The 14,060-nt window shown below is 50.0% G+C and overlaps 2 protein-coding genes across 3 annotated transcripts in view; both read left to right on the top strand.

Annotated features, from left to right (window-relative positions):
• Positions 1–155: 155 nt before the first annotated feature.
• On the top strand, positions 156–2,295 carry SOCS2 (suppressor of cytokine signaling 2). Its single transcript, XM_052668930.1, has 2 exons — positions 156–246; positions 853–2,295. Exons 1-2 carry the CDS (start codon positions 225–227, stop codon positions 1,299–1,301), a joined length of 471 nt encoding a protein of 156 aa, XP_052524890.1. The 5' UTR covers positions 156–224; the 3' UTR covers positions 1,302–2,295.
• A 9,110-nt stretch (positions 2,296–11,405) lies between these two features.
• Positions 11,406–14,060, top strand: part of CRADD (CASP2 and RIPK1 domain containing adaptor with death domain) — a 74,394-nt gene continuing 71,739 nt past the window's right edge. The window contains exon 1 of one of the 2 annotated variants that reach the window (XM_052667400.1): positions 11,406–11,548. The gene's annotated coding sequence lies outside the window, so the exon portion shown is untranslated. Of the gene's footprint in view, positions 11,549–11,776; positions 11,879–14,060 lie in introns of those variants that run through there. The other variant, XM_052667401.1, reaches the window with a different exon arrangement.

The raw sequence follows: 14,060 nt of genomic DNA, 5'->3' as shown, positions 1-14,060 counted from the left end.
CGCTCTTTTCTCCGCTCACAGGCGGCGGCGGCCGCGGGGCCGGGGCCATGCCCCCGGCGCGGCGCTGAGTCCCCGACCCGCCGCCGCCCCCCATGACCCTGCGCTCCGCCGAGTCCCTGCGGAGCGCGGGGAGCGCCGGGCCGCGCTGGGGGAGCCCCGAGGCGGCGGAGGCGGCCGCGCCCGCCGCAGAGGAGTGCCGGGAGGCGGCTCAGCTGGTGGCGGCCATGGAGGAGCTGCGGCGCGCAGGTAAGCGGGGCGGCTAGGGGAGAACGGAGGTGCCGCCGGGAGCGGCGGGCGTGCGCGGGGCGCTGCGCGGCGGCGGCCCCGCGGAGGCGGCTCCGAGCGCCAGAAGCGAAAGCGGCGGCAGCGCCGCGCCCCGGCGGGAGCCCGGATCGCCGGGCGGTCCGGCGACGGGGAGCGGACAGCGGCGGCATCCCCGGAGCCATGCCCGCCGCCCCGAGGGGTGCGCGGTGCGGGACGGGAGCGCCCCTGCGATCCGCCCTCTCGCTCCCCTCTCCCCAGGAGGAGCCGCTCGGGCATCGCGGCCACGCGGTGCGGGGCCGTTCCCGCGTGTCGCCGAACGGAGCGACTCCACGGGACGCGGGGGGGGGGGGTCCGGGGGTCGTGCACGCACTGTCTGGCAACAGCCGCCGGCCCGAGGGGCGCAATAAAAGGAAACGCGTCGTAAGGCAAATTATTTTCTATGGCAAATAAAACTTTACGATGCCTGCAGGACTCCAGCTTGCGAGCAGCGCAAGAAGTGGGTTAGTGCAGATCTGTCGGGCAAGGAGCAGGCTGTTAAACAGACAGCCAGCAGCAAATCGATCTGTGCTTTCTCCCCTCCTTTACCAGGGTGGTACTGGGGCAACATGAGCGTTGCCGAAGCCAAGGAGAGGTTGCAGGATGCCCCCGAAGGGACTTTTTTGGTTAGGGACAGTTCGCATTCCGAGTATCTGCTGACCATCTCGGTCAAAACCTCGGCGGGACCGACCAACCTGCGCATCGAGTACCAGGACGGCAAGTTCAGGCTGGACTCCATCACCTGCGTCAGATCGAGGCTCAAGCAGTTCAACAGCGTCGTGCACTTGATCGAGTACTACGTTCTGATGTGCAAGGACAGAACCGAAACGCCTTCGAATGGGACGGTCCACCTCTACTTGAACAAACCCCTGTACACGTCAGCCCCGTCTCTGCAACATCGCTGCAGAATAACTATAAACAAATGTACGAACCAGATCTGGGAGCTGCCGTTGCCAACAAGGCTAAAAGAGTACTTGAAAGAGTACCGGTACCAGGTATAAATGTCTTTTCTAAATGCCTCTAACGTAGAGTAACTTTTAAATGCAATTCTTAAAATCAGCCAAAGAACTGAGTAACCAGTTGTACAACTCAGCGTGGAATTCACTATCAAAACAGTGGCAGTTCTGGGGAAAAGGTTTTTATTTCAGATGCCACAAAGGGAGACTTTATGTAGAATTATCCCCGCTTGCATCCCTGGGGTTGGACAAGGTGACACGCTGTCCCTGCAGGGGGAGCAGAGCCAGGAGGCTGTCTGCATGGCATTGCTTTGTCAGTGGGGTAACATAGTACCGTGTAAGGACAGAATGCTGACTGAGAGGGATGGGGAGAGGCTGCGGAGTGTCAGAGATGCGCAGGAGTGCATGAGGAGCTCAGCTGTCTAATTCTGAGATTCATGTGGTGCCGGTGTTCGTACAATCCTGAAAGTTTAATTGGATCACACTGTGATAATCTTGCCAAAGTTATGCAACTAATCAAATCCAGTCAAAAGAGTGATCATCTATTCAGTTTTTATTGAACTCTGATTTTTGTGCTTTTCTGCAAGGAAAGGTGTACTGTAAGCAGTTTTAAACCTTGTTTTTCAAAGTTCTCTAAAAGTTGATGTTAAGGAGCAAATGCCACATCTTTCACAGGAACCCAGTATGTTGCTGATTATACCAGATTGGTATCCCAGAGTCTTTGTTAACATGTTAACATCTTCCCGGTGGTGAATATATCCATGTTGTTACTATTAAGCCTCTTTTGGTTGAGGCTTTAGGACTCCACGCTGCAGAGCTGCAGCCGCTCAGTTCCGATGTCAGAACATGGATATCAGCAGATACAGCTGTCTTCTACAGTGTAGAATGTTTTCTTCAGCTTGTTTCCCAAAATATGGGGATATTTGGATTTTTTTTTTTTTGAGGGGAATGGTTTTTGTGGTTTTGTTTTGTTTTGTTTTTCTTCTAATTCACGAATGTAGCTCTCAGACTATTACTCAATAAAATCAATCAGATTGCACATCTATCTTCATCTCTGTATGTATGGATCTGCTACTCTTCAGGAAAGAGTGACACTAAGAACCCCTAGCATTTCCCATCTAATACCTACATAAGTGGACATGTATCAGTGATGATGAGTACCCTCGCTTTGCCTCTGTGGTGCTGCTCACAGGTGCAGCTGCCTGGTGTTCAGATTACTGCCTTATAAGCTGCCTGCTGAATTCCTATAGTTAATTAAGTCGAATATTAGCATAGGACTTTGATTTGTGTATTACAGCAGTCCTCCGAATGGGAAGATGGGGCCAAGACCCTCAGTATCCTTTCCTCTCTCTAAATGTAAAGCATTTAACAGAAGAAACATTCCAATTTGGGAGTAATATGGGATCAGTGAAGAGCGAAACTAGAGCATAGATTCATTCTCATTAACAGTTTCACATTTTTAACGCTTTTCCTAGCTTAACTTAATTAAAGCAAAAAGACTTGTGTTTGAACAAGGAGAGTTGTCAAGACTTGCTGCAGTCTAGCCCTGCCCAGGCTGAAACAGAAACAACAGAAAACAACTTTGTTTTCCCTGTGCCTTAGCTGCTCTGCAGCGCTACTGAGCATAACTGAGTAAATAAGGGGGAACTGACCAGCTCATGGCATTGCACCCAGACTTCTCACGCCAGGCACTGCGATTCCAACAAGCACATGGGCATGGGAGACCAACAAAGCTGAGGGGATGTTCCCTGAGCACCACGAGTGCTCAGTGTGCCGTTGTTTCCTCTGTGGAAAGGTGACTTCTCTCCTTCACTCAGCTTGCATTCTCTGCCCGAATTTCATGTAGAGATGGGCTGGGGGCAGTCTTCTCCTGGAAAACAAAACAAAAGATTTTGTTACGTAATTTTTTTCCCCTTGCCCTGCCAAGATGCAGCAGTGCTGGAAGGTTTCCACCCTCTGCGTCCCACCCCAGCAGAACTGTGGCACCGCAGGGACGTATCACCGCGACCTGCCTGCCCTGTCCTTGTCACCTTGCTGACTGGCACCTGTCATCTCAGCACGAGGAGCAACTGCTGTGGTCAGCAGAAACACTTTTCATTCCAGTAAATGTGCATTTTTTACAGCTCTTGCCTAAGCCTAGCCCAGAGTTGAGGTGGCTGCTGTGTGGAACAAGCAGCGCCTGTCAGGGTGAGGAGATGCCCTGGCCCACTGCCGTGCTCACTGCCCGTTCATGGGCACACACCGCCAAGATGGCGCCCGCCACTGCACTGTGGGACTCGGTGTGAGCACGGTGCATTCAGCACCCCTACAACACCCTTACAACGGGTTCCCTCCGGACAGCCCCTGGCTTAGCGATCTGAAACAGAGAGCAGCTGAGAGAGGCTAGTGAGGTATGGGGAACAGTGGGGGGCAGCTGGAAGGGCCCGGTGCCCGCTGCCAGCCGTGGAAGCTTGCCAGGCCCTGCCCTGTCCTGCCCAGCGATGCCAGGCTGAGGCATGAGAGGGCAGAGGCTGTGCAGCCCTCGGGTGTTCGGCACCGCTCCACGAGGCACACGGGCTGAGGGCGAGGGGTGAAGAGGGGGAAAGGTGGCAACGGTCGTAATTAAGCGGCAGAGGTCCCCGTGCTGCACAGTCACATTGCAAAACGCGCAGCACCCCGACAGGTACTTCCTCTCCTCGGTGTTGGATGCTGGGAGGAGGGAGCAGGGTCTGCAGCAGCGCTGTGCTGGAAGCAATGAACAATATTTTGAACAGACTGGAGGGGGAACTAGACCTCTTTGTATGAGAGCAGAGCTCTTGTCCTCATTAGGATGCCAGCCCTAGGGCTGATGCACTCACACAGCTAAACTTTGCTTGGCTTGCTGCAAGCTCTTCTCCATCCTAGCGCAGCACAGGGGAAGGACTTGCTCTGGAATAAAAAATACAAAGATAGCACATGATTCAGATCACAGTGGTGAAAAAATCTTGCATGAAGACTCCTTGATTTTTCAGGCATGATCATTTGCCCAAACATTTTAAAGAAAGACCCATTGCTTCTTAAATTTAGTATTACTTTAACTGCTGGCCCTTCAGATCCCCAAAATGACTTCTAACTGACAAATGTCAACCTGAATTGCAACCACAGAGTGTTTGGTGAAGGCAGTCTCACAGATTTAACACCTCTGAGTCGACCAAAAATCATCATCAGGACTTTAATCACAAGTTTCTTTTCCTCTCATTTTTCATTTTTCAGTCTTGAGGCTCCTGATTTTTCAGCCTGCACCTGAATGTTAGTGTCTGAAAATGCCTTTGCTTTGATAAATGAAAGGTGAGAAACCCACGACTGTAAAAGTAAATTGTAAAACCTAATTTTTATTTTTATTTTTTTGTGAGATGGATGGTGAAAGCAGAATTGTGCCGGGATATAGCTGAGCGCTAACGCCAACACACATGTGAGATACGGCTCCATTTCAGCTGTTCGGGCATTCCTCTGCCACCAGCATTGGAACCAGAGACAGAAAATGGTTCAGTACAGGATAGGTGGGCAGAGTGGGAGTATAACCAAACAGCTGCATTCATTGCATTCTAATTAATTTTATTTCCCTCTGATCTCATCAGCATCGTCCTAATTGCAATTTATGTAACCACGTTCTAGATGTACAATATGTAATTACTGGTGAGCAGGAGAACGGTGCACTGGAATATGAGGTGGGAGTTGTTTATTTTTAATCTCTGAACAATCTGCCACTTGCACCTCGCTATAAGCTGTGGAGTTTTGAAATCTAAAACCTTCACTGAATTTCACCCCCTTAAGAAAAAAAAATCTAATTACAGTAGGAAAGAGTGCTGTGTAGCTGCATGAATTTGTGTATGTTGGTATATGTTACCTCTTGTGTCTTAGAAAAGTGTTTCTCTGGAGAAATGATCTTGTTGCAGAGTGTAGAAAAGCTTTATTTACTCACATATTCTATTCTATTCAAGAGTTTTTCCATGTATTCCTGGTACAATTCCTATGGATTTTTGCTTGTCGGGCAGTGTATTGCTTTGTTCTTCACCCAAAGCACACGATGGGTATGGGTGGAGACGTGGGTGTTGTGTCTGACAGTCATTTGAAATAAAGTAAAACAAAACCTCAGCCGACTTTGCTATTACTGAAATAAATCTGTGTGTCGTACTGACTGCTGGAGGAAATAACGGGTCGAGGGGCTCTGAAACTTGTATTACTGGTTCTCAGGGATTGTAAGGAACTTCTCTGTCAGAGGGGCAATTAAACAACTACAGAAATACGGGAAACTTGTAGCAGATAAAAAAATGAAATTTCCAAATAAAATAACCAGGACGTTACTTAAAAGATGCAGCTAGTTAGGGCTGCGCACAAAAGCGTGGGGGATGACAAGCTCCCTCAGCACAGCCCCTGGAAACTGCTTCCTCAGTGCTAACTTCAATACGACTGAGAATGCCTGGAAACAGCATTGCACCGACACATCCCTTCAGATCACCCAGACCTGAGCTCACTTCACAACGCCATGGCGATTTGCCACGGTATTGCTCAAATGGGCTAATTTCCACAAAGGGCTGAAGATCAGCCAAAGGAGTGAGAAGGCGGCGTCGCTGTTAGCGGGGCTGGAAAGGTCATCGGTGCCAAACACCCTCAAGACGGAGGGCAGCTGCATTCTCGGTAAGGCACAGCACGCGTGGAGCCGGTGAGAGCTGCTCTGCTCATTGCACAGGCAATGACCCGCCTGGTGTCCGAGGAGGGCTGGCTTCAGTGGGGCAGAGACAGCAGGGAAGGACACGGCACGGCCGGCACAGCTGCAGGGCTATGGGAAAGGGGGAGCCTCAAAGTCAAGGGAGGGGGGGACAAATATCTGCACACAACTGTGAGCTGCACACCAAGTCTGTCAGAAAACTGAACTTCGGGAAAAAAAATCAGCTTACAGCAAAACCAGTCTGTCCTTGTCCCAGGGTTGCCAAGGGGATGAGGGATTAACCGTGTTTATTCATCAGGTGTCTATAAGGGTTGGAAGTAGCCAGTTCTTCTGAGAAAGTCTATGGGAATGTAAAAACATAGCACCGCAATTATGGTGCTTAATCTCCTTGATAAACTGGATTTTATTCTACTTAAATCCCACTGAAAGAAGGACTGCACCTGTTTTGTTTTTTTATAGTTACTCTTTTTGGGTTTTTTGTTGTTGTTTTCCTCAAAGTTGGAGCTGCTAAAACTATCCAGGGAGTGAAACATCAAAATGATATCATTATTTTTTATGGCACAAAGGAGGAAAAAAAGTGCAGGAGCAAAACCTCCTTAAACTAGCATGAGAACTAAGCTGGGTTTTACCAGGAAGGAGTTCAAATGGATAGGACTGGGGACAAGTTCCGTGCTGTGTGCTGTACAGAACAAAATACATGAAAAAAAACCCCAATTAAATGTGCCTGTCTTAATTTCTCTTTCATTGGCAGGCAGGGTTTATGTAAGTGAATCCTTTTGTTTTCAGACAAATTGTTACATAATTGATGTTTCATAGCCGAAGACTGTAATTCGGTGCTCTGTCAGCTAACAAATGGTAAAGGCAGAGAAACGGTAAATGTGGGAAAGATTTAAAGCCCTGAGCAAATTCTTCTTTCTACTTTCCTGGAGTTATTATTTATCAGACTTTAGATCGGGCTCAATAACAAGAAATAAACTAGAAACAGCTGTGGGATGGACATTTCAAAGCTCTAACCTCACTTTTCAAAATGCTTTGTTAAAATTTAATTGTGCCTCTTTAGGCTGCGGTCCCAAAACAGGATTCGTTCAGCTCAGCCTCTGTCCCCACACCCAGCCTGTCTCAGTGGGAATGCCCCAACCGGAGGGCTTCCTCCGGACACCTCTGTCACTCTCTTACCTACCGTGCTGCTCACTGACACAAGGCAGAGGAAGCTGTGGCTCAGCTGTGGTTGTTCGTGGAACTTTTTGCTGCCACATTTTCTTTTCAGAAAAGCAATATTAAATGTAACCGAGCCCTTACTAGCTGCAGTTTCCATATCTGTAGGGCAGGAGATCGACTTCATATTTCCTAGTTTTTTAGTGTGGGTGAAAAATGGCTTATTTTTCAATTAGCATTTACTCCACAACAATGGTGATCTGCCCGAGCAGCTGCTTTGCTCTGCAGAGAGCAGAAAATAAGTAGGGGAAGTGTGCTGCTTGTCTGCCTCCATTGCAGTGCCAGGGCATCGCAGCTCCTCTGTGAGCTGAGTGCTACACACAGAAGCACTGCGAGGAGATAGCAGCTTCTGGAAATCATCAGTTTCCTTTGAGTCCCTCGTTGGCAGATGCAGTGCCCACTCGAGGCTGCTGAGCCAGCGCCCTGCAGCCATGAACCACACAGGTTTCATTTTGCAAAAGAACAAAATCGAGCCTGAGGACTGTGAATTGAAGGGTATTTTTTATTGGAGAACAGGACATATGGAAGAAGTATAAGCACAGCTCCAGCTAGGCTACCTGCAAAAACTTTCCATGAGTCATTACCAGCTCCTGAAAAACTTAACCTGAAAGCAAGAGCCTTTAAAAAGAGATGCACTGTATGTGAGTTTGTGCAGCTCAAAGCCCGAGAAAGGAACTGAAGATGACAAAAATCAGTGGTTATTCTCCTCCCAAATAAATCCTGCGCTCTGTATGGAGTACTAGGCAGGCAGTTCCTGCTCTGGAACTTGCAAATAAAAGCAGTTTATTCTGGGACAGGGTTTTAGACCTGAATCTGAAATTCTTTTTCCTTATTTCTAAGTATTCAATTTTCAGGCTAATTTGTGATACTTCTTTACTCTCCCATTAGTAAAATGGTTGCTTTGCCTTAGAAAAAAAAAAGTTTCCAAAGTCAAGAATATTTCAAGGCTTTCAGTATTTAATCTCTTTCCTGAAAGCATCTTTAAATTGAACTTCAAAATAGAGGAAAGCATTAATTCATATGCTTAAGAAAAATGGACTACAAATTCCTCGTAGGAGAAATATTGAGTCACATTTTGCAAATATGCATTGCAGGTTTTTTATTACAATTCGCTGCAGAGATTCTTTTTCTCTGGAATGAACGTGCCAGTTTCACATTCGATGCCTGCTCCTTTTCTTAGGAGTCTTCTACGTCTGAATTTTGGCTGAGATCATTAGCACCAAAGTAAACAGCACTAAGAATCAATTCCTCACAGCACTGCTAATATTTATTTACTTCATTTTATTACTGAAACAAATGTAAAAGCACAGATGCTGCGGGGTCACTGCAAACCCCAGAGGTTTGATGCTTTGAGACAGTGCTTTACCTACATGCTACCCATGCCTTTAAATAAAACAACACGTTTACAAACGTTGATGACGTGTCACCTACATTTTACACCCTTTGCTCTCTTTGAAGTGCACTTAACTCCAAGCCCTTATCGTTAAAGTTGGGGGGGAGGGGGGGGCTCAGGAAGCATCAGAATAGCCCAACGTGCAGGCTGGGGGCTGGCTCCCTCCCACCCCACCGGGTACAATCTCCCCACAGCCAGAAAGAATAGGGCTGTCGGGGCTGCCCACTGCCCTCAGAGCCTCTCTGGCACCAGCCAGCCTTTGCAGCAGCACCAGGTTTTGGCGTGAATGACAGCCAGGCTTGCCGAGGGCAGCATAGCAAGGGGAGGCTGAGGAGAGGGTGAGAAGGAAGGGATGATTCGCAGGACCCTCATCTGCTCCTCAGGCCACAGCATTTGGGCCACCCTGGCTCCTATTTTAACAGAAACGTTCTCTGTGCTCGTCTGTCTAAAAATGACAGGCAGCCCTATAATGCATGTTTCTTTTTTCCATCTTCATTTTGGAGGTTTTGTGAGAGATTTAACCAATTAGATGTGTTTTTAATAAACAAATATTGAGGCTCATATTTCTTTTCTTTTGTCCCTAAAGTTGGAATGCTGTCCTAAAGACAATTGAAAACAGCATAGTCCTAATAGATTAAATCTGGTTGCACGAGTTTTAAAAACACAGTTTGGCTCTCGTTATCAGCAGAAACAAATTAGTATGTAGAAAACAAAGAAAATACATCCACGCTAGGATGGACCTCAGCTCTAATTAGCAGAGAGGATCCTCTCAGAAGATATATATACTTTTTGATGGACTTACTACACTTGTAGACTTTCTAAAAAGATTCGGGATTTTTTAAAATGTCTACAGTACATTTAAAAATCTGACATTCTCATCTGCAATAGCAGACATGTAAAAGGGAATAGCCCTGTCAGAAGAGATGCTGTGTAGCTTGGTTCCTATAGAGTTGGACTTAGCTCTCAGAGTTGGACTTGCCGCCCTGATCTCAGTAGTCCTCAGCAGCATGGCCTGAAGACCAGTAGCCATTCCCAATCCCACAGAACCACAGTGAGCAAGGTTTTAGGTCAAATGTCCTAAATGCTGATGTGTGGGATTGATCGTGGTGCACTGACCTACACAGACCGGGAGATACTGTTTTGATCTATGTGTTTAACCAAGGTCAGAGCATTCAGACCCGAGCAGATAGCAGACAAATGAGCCAATCCCAAACTGGATCATGTGGTGTTTTTTTTCCCCTAAAACTGGGATGGAACTGAACTGTTCTTCTGCAGTTTTGTTGAAGTTGGATCAGACCTGGAAGAACCACAGTCAGAGCTGAACCTAAGCAGAACTGCTAAGTGTGAGGGCTTCTCTCCCTGTGCTGTTCTGTGGCAGCAGGGTGAGCGTGGAGTGCAGTCACTGCTTTGTTTGTGTCACTGCCGATGGACCTGAACAATTCATAGCACTTCCAGCTTCTACCGGTGAATTTACGACACTGCTTACAAACCATTGGAAAGAACAGGAAACACCAGATTTTCCCTTTAATCAAGTCTGGACCTCTGCCGTTCCCCTCTTCCTTCCGAGGCTTATCTCCTTCCTCCCACCACTCTCCTTCTCTGCATGTTTAGGCTGTAAGCAGCGACGTGACCAGTGCTGGCTGTGCTAAAGACAACGAGGCTGCTGCTATTTATTAGAGAGGGAACCGGAGCTGCTCTGCACACATCCATATGTTTTGCTAACTTTCTAAGATATTCTTGGACAGTATAAAATAAATAATCACAATTGCTTCAACTGGCAGAAAGAATGCAAGCTATCTAACGAACTGCTTGTGTCCCTTCTCTGGGCTAAGACGTGGGCTCATTGTTTGCACAGAAAGCAGCTGCCAGGATGGCAGTGGGGTGGTAATGGAAGTCCCCAGGTTTGGTCCCTCTAAACACAATACAGTCCCTTCCATGGTGACTAGAACTGAAAAACAAAGCAAAGCAAACATTGGCAAGCAGAGGTACAGGAAGTTAAGAAAGGAAACTTTCAGCAGTCAGATGGCTGTGTGCGAGGGATGATCTTATCCATTGATTGTGGCGTCCTCCGCCCCCCGATGCCACTCTGAATCGCTTACAGATGCGTTTTCGCACCGCAGTACTACGGACGGCCCGAGACACAGAAACGTGACAGCCGTATTGCGGCTACAGGGCAGCCGGCTCCTCGTCACTCAGCGGCTGACGGTGCCTCCCCGTGCGGTTTGCAGCTAAGGTCACAGCGCATGTAGGCTGTCCCGCCCCCGTTCCTAGAAGGCTGAGGTGTGCCTGAGACAAAGCATTTATCGCGGTTTGACGGACGTGCCGAAATGCAGCATCACCTACCAGTTATTTAAAAGCAATTTCAACCCCTTGCGTCGAATTTATTATCATCTGCCCGCCATCCCACACCGACACGCGTACGCCGAGCGACCCAAAGCATTGTTTTGAAGCCGCCTCGTACAGCGCTATGCGTGAAAGTGCCGGCCGCACAACCACCACTCGCGTCTGTCAGAGGCAGCGCGCCCCGCGCCCAGACGGCCCTCCGCGCCCGCTGCGCGCATCGTGTGCCCCCCGGCGATGCGCGGCTTCCGCGTACCGACCGAGAGCGGGGGAGCGGGAGGGGGGTAGGGTTCCCGCAGGCGAACGCTCTTCGCTGCGGGCCGCTCGGAGGAGAGCGGGGAGGCCGAGCGGAGCCGGCTCGCGACGTCCCCCTTCCCGCGGCTCTCGTTCGCCTCGGCGGCGACCCACCCGCCCCGTTCAGGGACAGAGCCACCCCCGCGGTCCCCGTGGCCCCCGCCCCCCGCCGCGCCGCCCCCGCTGCCCACAAGTGACATGGCGGCACCCCCCGCCCTCGCCGTCAGCGGGGCCGGTGGCGGCGCTCCCCCGGGCGGCCCGCGGCCGGGCGGCGGCTTCCGGCGGAGCCCTCAACAAAGATGGTGCTTTCCGCGCCGGGTCCGCGGTTGCCGGGGCGCCGCGTGTAGTTCCCCGGTTCCCTCTGTAAGTACGGGGAGCGGGCGGAGGGCTCCCCCGCCCAGCGCCTTCCGCTCCCGGCCCGCTCCGGGGCTCGGCTAGCCGGGGAACCGCCGCCGCGGGCCGCGATCCCCCGTTCCGGGGGCGGAAGAGCGGCCGAGCCGGCTGCCGGCGACGCCGCGGGGCGCTTGGCTGCGGCCCCCCGCGCTGCGGGGCCGGGGCCGGGGGCGGGCTTCCGCGGGGCGGGCCGGGGCCTGCGGTAGGGGCCGCCGCGACGCCGCCCCCGGAACGGAGCGGGGCAGGACGGGGCCGTGCGCTGCCCGCCGGGCTCGGCGCTCCGCCGCGTGCGAAACCCGAGTGCGTAGGGCCGGGGAAGGACGGGGCCGGGGGCTGGGTGGGCCGCGACCTGTCAGAGGGCGCAGGGCCGCTCAGTAGCGTCGCGGGCGGCGTGGAGCGTTTGGGGCTGGGAAACGCCAGCCTGTGACCAGGGCAGTGTGCGTTTTGGGTTCGTCTGCCTTAGTGGACGGGTCACTTAGGTCCAAAGAAGCCCGGATCTGTGCCTGCAGGTGTGGGGATGAGTCAGGGATCGTGGGATGTGGAGGTACGGTTCCTAAGTTTGGCTCTGCAGAGGAGAGATGTACATTTAGGAGTGTTTGGGAAGGACTGAACTGTGCCATCCTGCAGCTAAACTGGAGTCGCGTCTGTTAGTTTCTTTTCAGCAGCAGCCTTACAAGGAAAGTTTACTTCAGAGCTCACCATGGACCTCTAGGTACAGATTAATTAGAATTAATTGAAGATGTTTCCCTGTTGCATTAAACTTTGGTCCTATACTTGCCTGCATCAAAATCCTGATAACAGCTCTGTATCTGTCTGCCTGGCTCTTTAATCAAAAGCGGTAAACACCCTTAAAGAAACACTAATCCATAAAAAGACCGTAAATATCAATAAGCACTAGCCTGGCACTTGCTGGGCTGCTGACCTTGGTGGTGAGCGGCCCTGCAGGCTGTGAAGCCTCCATCGTGCTCAATCCCTGAGTTTGTGGGCTGGGCACATCCTTCAGCAGGCATTGCCACTGCCACTTCATAATCTAGTCAGCATTTCCCAGTGCACAAAGGTGCAAACATGGTTTGGAAAGGGTTTGTTTGTGGGAAGCACTGACCAACTTGGTCATGAGAGCAAGGAACGGGGCACGTGTTCCATCCATGGTGACTGGAGGCCTCTGTTTCCGTTGTTCAGTGTGTGGGGGAGGCCCATGAGGCTACTAATACCCGTGCATAGGAGGAAGCAGGAGGGTTTTGTGGCATCAGGAAGAGCTTTCTGCTTGGGTTCAGCACAGGATTTACAGAGGTGCCTGTTTTAGGCTCTGCAAGCACATCATGAGCTCACAGGTCAGTAGGGAATCTGGGAAGCAAGAAATTGCAGGGATCTGCTTTCTGATTCTTGGGCTGCTCCCACATGTATAAAAGCATCTAGAGACCTAAAAAAAGCATCTAGAGATCTAGAATGTTGAGTTTCACCGATCCCTAATGAGCGTCCTAACACTAGACACTGTTTGTCTGCCTCCTGTCTCTCACTGTCACCACACTCCATGGAGTTCAATGTTTAGGTTGCACCCCTCAAACCAGGCCTTGTAAAAAACATGTGCCAGGGGGGAGCTGCTCAGCTCCGAGATGGCCCAAAGCAGAAGGTGGGCACTTCAAGATTCAGGGTAACCTCCTGGGCAGGTGCCATTAGTGCTGCATTCAGCACACAGGGAGAGTGTTCTCAGAAAGCTGCTTTGTCAGAGGGTGTCGCAGATGGAGTTTTCCAGTCCCTCCCTTTTGGCTCTTGCGTTCTGTGCAGAACACCATTTGTGTGCTTGTATGTTCTGCTAATTAACTGCCCTGAATGTCAACAATTAGGCCACATAGGCATGTCTTTAATGGAGAGTTAACGGGCATCTCTGACAGTAGAAAAACTTAAGCAGAGCTCTTAAAAATCTTGGTCTCTCTGTATCTTCGAGCTAAATGAAATATAATTCCTGTACAGTCGAGCTGTTATAACAGCAACTTCTAATTTAATTACTAGAAATTCTCCTGGTAATCACATTCAACACCTGCTACAGTTTTTTGGCTTCATGATTTAATCACAAGAAAGTATTTAATTGTATTACTAAGTCATTTTCCTTTGCAAGTGCCATTAATGGTCCTGGGGATATGTTTGTCATTAGGGACTAGACTAGACATCTTGATTTAGTTCCTAGCTCTGGCACTGGCTCTTGATTTGATCTTGGATAAGTTGCCTGGTCTCTCTGGACCTCGATTCGTCTTTCTCAGAACGGCTATAAAATGCATCTTTTCCAGCTTTTGTCTAGTTGGAGCGTTAGTTGAGTGAAATGGAAGCTGGCAGGCAGCACCCAATTGCTTCCTATAAACACATTAGAAGGGTGAATACCAGGGAGGGAAAGGAGCTGTCTAGGCTAAAGAATGATATTGGCAGAAAAAACGCCTATAAATAGAAGGTGAATGAATTTAAGATGGAAATTTGAGGAAAATTTCTC

This window comes from Tympanuchus pallidicinctus, unplaced genomic scaffold (assembly GCF_026119805.1).
Source record: "Tympanuchus pallidicinctus isolate F22 unplaced genomic scaffold, pur_lepc_1.0 scaffold8, whole genome shotgun sequence".
Lineage (NCBI taxonomy): Eukaryota > Metazoa > Chordata > Aves > Galliformes > Phasianidae > Tympanuchus > Tympanuchus pallidicinctus.
This window is presented reverse-complemented; position numbering and strand designations above follow the sequence as displayed.

What these genes read in the sequence shown, in the direction of transcription:
- SOCS2 (XM_052668930.1), top strand. Translation starts at nt 225, where the DNA reads ATGGAGGAGCTGCGGCGCGCAG. An exon ending in GGAGGAGCTGCGGCGCGCAG is followed by an intron (nt 247 to 852) that starts GTAAGCGGGGCG and finishes CTCCTTTACCAG; the next exon opens with GGTGGTACTGGGGCAACATG.